At 36.1% G+C, this 3,226-nt stretch overlaps 1 protein-coding gene across 1 annotated transcript; it reads left to right on the forward strand.

Annotated features, from left to right (window-relative positions):
* LOC21387240 (signal peptidase complex subunit 3B) lies at positions 1-1,238 on the forward strand. The gene is made up of 4 exons (XM_024164438.1): positions 1-169; positions 527-580; positions 790-876; positions 964-1,238. The coding sequence occupies exons 1-4, from the start codon at positions 101-103 to the stop codon at positions 1,087-1,089; spliced, it is 336 nt and encodes a 111-aa protein (XP_024020206.1). The 5' UTR covers positions 1-100; the 3' UTR covers positions 1,090-1,238.
* Positions 1,239-3,226: the final 1,988 nt, after the last annotated feature.

Below are 3,226 nucleotides of genomic sequence, written 5' to 3' on the forward strand. Positions count from 1 at the left end.
TCAGTCGTGTATTCCAGTTTGTTAGTTGTTGTAGTGTATTAATAATAGTCATGCCATCTTATCTGTCATTTAAGTTTGACAAAAATTTCCTCATCTTATTATGCAGGTCAGCATGACTTTGAATATCTCAGCAGACTTGCAGTCACTTTTCACTTGGAACACAAAGCAGGTATTGGAGAATTCTCACGACTTATTGTAGCTTAAACAAACACACATGCACGCACACACACATGTACGTATATAGTTATATGTGCACACACGCATACATGTGTATGTATGCGTTCAACGACTATGTGCGTATGCCTGCATGCATGTATGTAGATATATTGAGTACTGTTCTTTGTTCTAGTTCTGTGACGTACCTTTTCTATGAGAAAGGGCCCTTTTGGAGCACTGAAAGGATACTTTTGAAAATGCAAGAGATTTATCTGATAATCGCGTTCTTAAGCATAATGCATGCCTGTCATTATCTGATAATCTTTCATAGAGCTAAATAACAAACATTCTTTCTTATCGAAAATTGCAGGTTTTTGTTTTCTTAGCTGCTGAATATGAAACCCCAAAGAACTCCTTGAATCAGGCAAGCTTCTGATCCACCTGGATGCATAAATATTCTGGAGTTATTTCCCTTTGATTTGTATCTTTTGAATATGTATGTATGTTTGGTGATGAGTTTGGATTCTAGAAATATTTTGCTTTTGTACTCTGCATATTGCCATGTTCTCAGGCTTGTTATTACTTAACAAGTAACTCCATGGCTTAATTCGTTTCTCAATTCTGTTTTTACAGATATCCCTTTGGGATGGTATTATACCCGCAAAGGAGAACGCAAAATTCTGGATTCACACCTCAAACAAGTACCGTTTCATTGATCAGGTATGTTGCCTTTCTAGAAACCGATTAGTCCCTAAGCTCCCTATCTAGTTTCTACATCAACTTAACAGCTTCTTCTTCCTTTTGTAGGGAAGTAATCTCCGCGGAAAAGAATTCAACTTGACATTGCACTGGCACGTGATGCCCAAGACTGGGAAGATGTTCGCCAACAAGGTAGTTATGTCCGGATATCGCTTGCCGGAGGAATATAGATGAGAATGACGTGCATTTTTGTTCCTGTAACTTTAGCGTTTCAGTACATTGGGGATACAAAAATGGCCATTTAAACTAGCAAGAGAACTAGAAACAGTAAAGGATTTGATTTTGACATCGGAAATGAAAAACTCTGTTGGATTTTGAGTTTAGCATGCTTGGTTGCCAATTCTTGAATTGTTTTTAGTACACAGGCACATTTCTTTTCCCCCCCACCCAAAAAAAAGGAAAAAGAGAAATAAAACACCATTTAATATGCTTCAATTTAGTTGAAGAAGGGCCCGTTTAGTTCGCTGATTCGAGTTTTTAATTCGAGTTGAGATGTGACTTTATGTGAGCTTTTTACTGTAGCAAAAAAGTTAGATGTGACTGTTTCTGAGAGCTTTTAACTGTAACAAAACTCGAATCGGTGAAGTGAACGGGGTCTAACTCTTGCTTTGTCAAACATCAAGAAAAGATATTGGTATAACGCAAAGGTGGTTAGTGTTTAATCAATAAATTTGACGGCTTTTGGTGTTTACTCCAAACTTTCTAGAACTTATATGGGAAAATGCAAGATTTTTATTCCCACTCTTAAGAATAGTGTATACCAAACACCCTCTATCACTTCGAGTTTTGTTTTGGTATCATTGTTTTATGGTGTTTTTAAATTTTGCTCTGAAATCAAGGGGTTGTCTACTTTGACCCACAAGCTTGAAAACGACCTAAATTCTCCACATTAAAGTCTTGCAAGTTCTCACCGCTTGGCGGAAAAATTGGATGGCATATCACCTGGGACAAATAATTTGAGTAGGTAGTTTGAGACGTTTTGAAGTTTGTGGCCTAAAATGTGACGACCTTTGTCGGGGGACAACATTGAAAATAACCCTATAATTTTTACAAGTACATATACTTATTAATTTGCTGTATAGACTATCCGTGACTAAATCTAATTTTAGACACACACATTATCCCCAAAATTTAGTTCCCAAAGTCGGTAGGCTTGATGAGGGGCCAAAAGATCATGCCAATGCTAATGACGGACGATCACAATCCAGCCCCCCTTTTTTTCGGCTGATAAAACAAAGAAAATTAATGGTGTCCTCACGTACCCATTCTAATGACAAAGCAACTATTTATAGAATGTAAAGAAATCTTATCTATATTTTTGTCAACTAGCGTATACTGTATCAGCTCAAGTCATATTCAACAAGTTAATGAGAAGTATATAGTCCTTTTATTAAGTTTAGCCATAATTCAAACATTTTTACTACATTATTTTGTGAATTCTCACAAATAATTAAATTCCCATTCAAATTTTGTTGTATAAACTTATGCACTAAACATATCAATAATTTCAGTCTCATTGTCCGCAATGAGACTCGATTCCTTGATACTAAGTAAGAGAGCTCTAGTAGATTGCCATCAAAGGTAGGGCCGGTAATATGAGTCATGGCACGACAACACGACTCGAAAATGACACGAATTTTGCAGGTTAGGGTTGAAAAAAAGAGATTCGGGTCAGAATTATGTCGACTTGAAATTAACACGAAAAACATGAGTCAATTTTGAGTTAGACCCGCCTAACCTGAACACGACACGAAACTTGTACAAAACTAAAAAATACATATATTTTTCATTACATATTTTTAAATTTATTATGAACTTATGATATCATGATAGTTATAGTCAAAATCTTATACTATTACTTACTTAATTTCAATGGATGTTATTGTAATATAGTGTGTTATGAATTTTAAGTTATTTCTAATGTGTAAAAAACTAAATAAAAGTATACAATTTTTATGTCAATTTCAGGTTCACGGATCAATTTCGTGTCACGAGTCATTTTCGTGTCGTGTCAACCCGTAAAGTGATCGCGTCGTATTCGTGTTGCGGTTTTTAAAAAATTTCGTGTCACGAGTCGTGTTTAAATTAACTATAAATTAAAAAAAAAACGATCAAAATACGACACGAACACGAATCGCCACTCTTTAAAAAACAATCCAGTTTGGCTAAACCAAACTTATTAACGGAAACGTGTCTCGTGTCCCATGCGAGAAGAGGGGTTATCTAATTCCCAAACGAGGGAGAGACTAGGGAGCACGTTAATCCAAGCAGCCAAACAGACGCTCCCAAGGGAGGCTCCGAACCATAGAGC

The sequence above is a fragment of the Morus notabilis genome, unplaced genomic scaffold (genome assembly GCF_000414095.1).
Source record: "Morus notabilis unplaced genomic scaffold, ASM41409v2 Scaffold1851, whole genome shotgun sequence".
Lineage (NCBI taxonomy): Eukaryota > Viridiplantae > Streptophyta > Magnoliopsida > Rosales > Moraceae > Morus > Morus notabilis.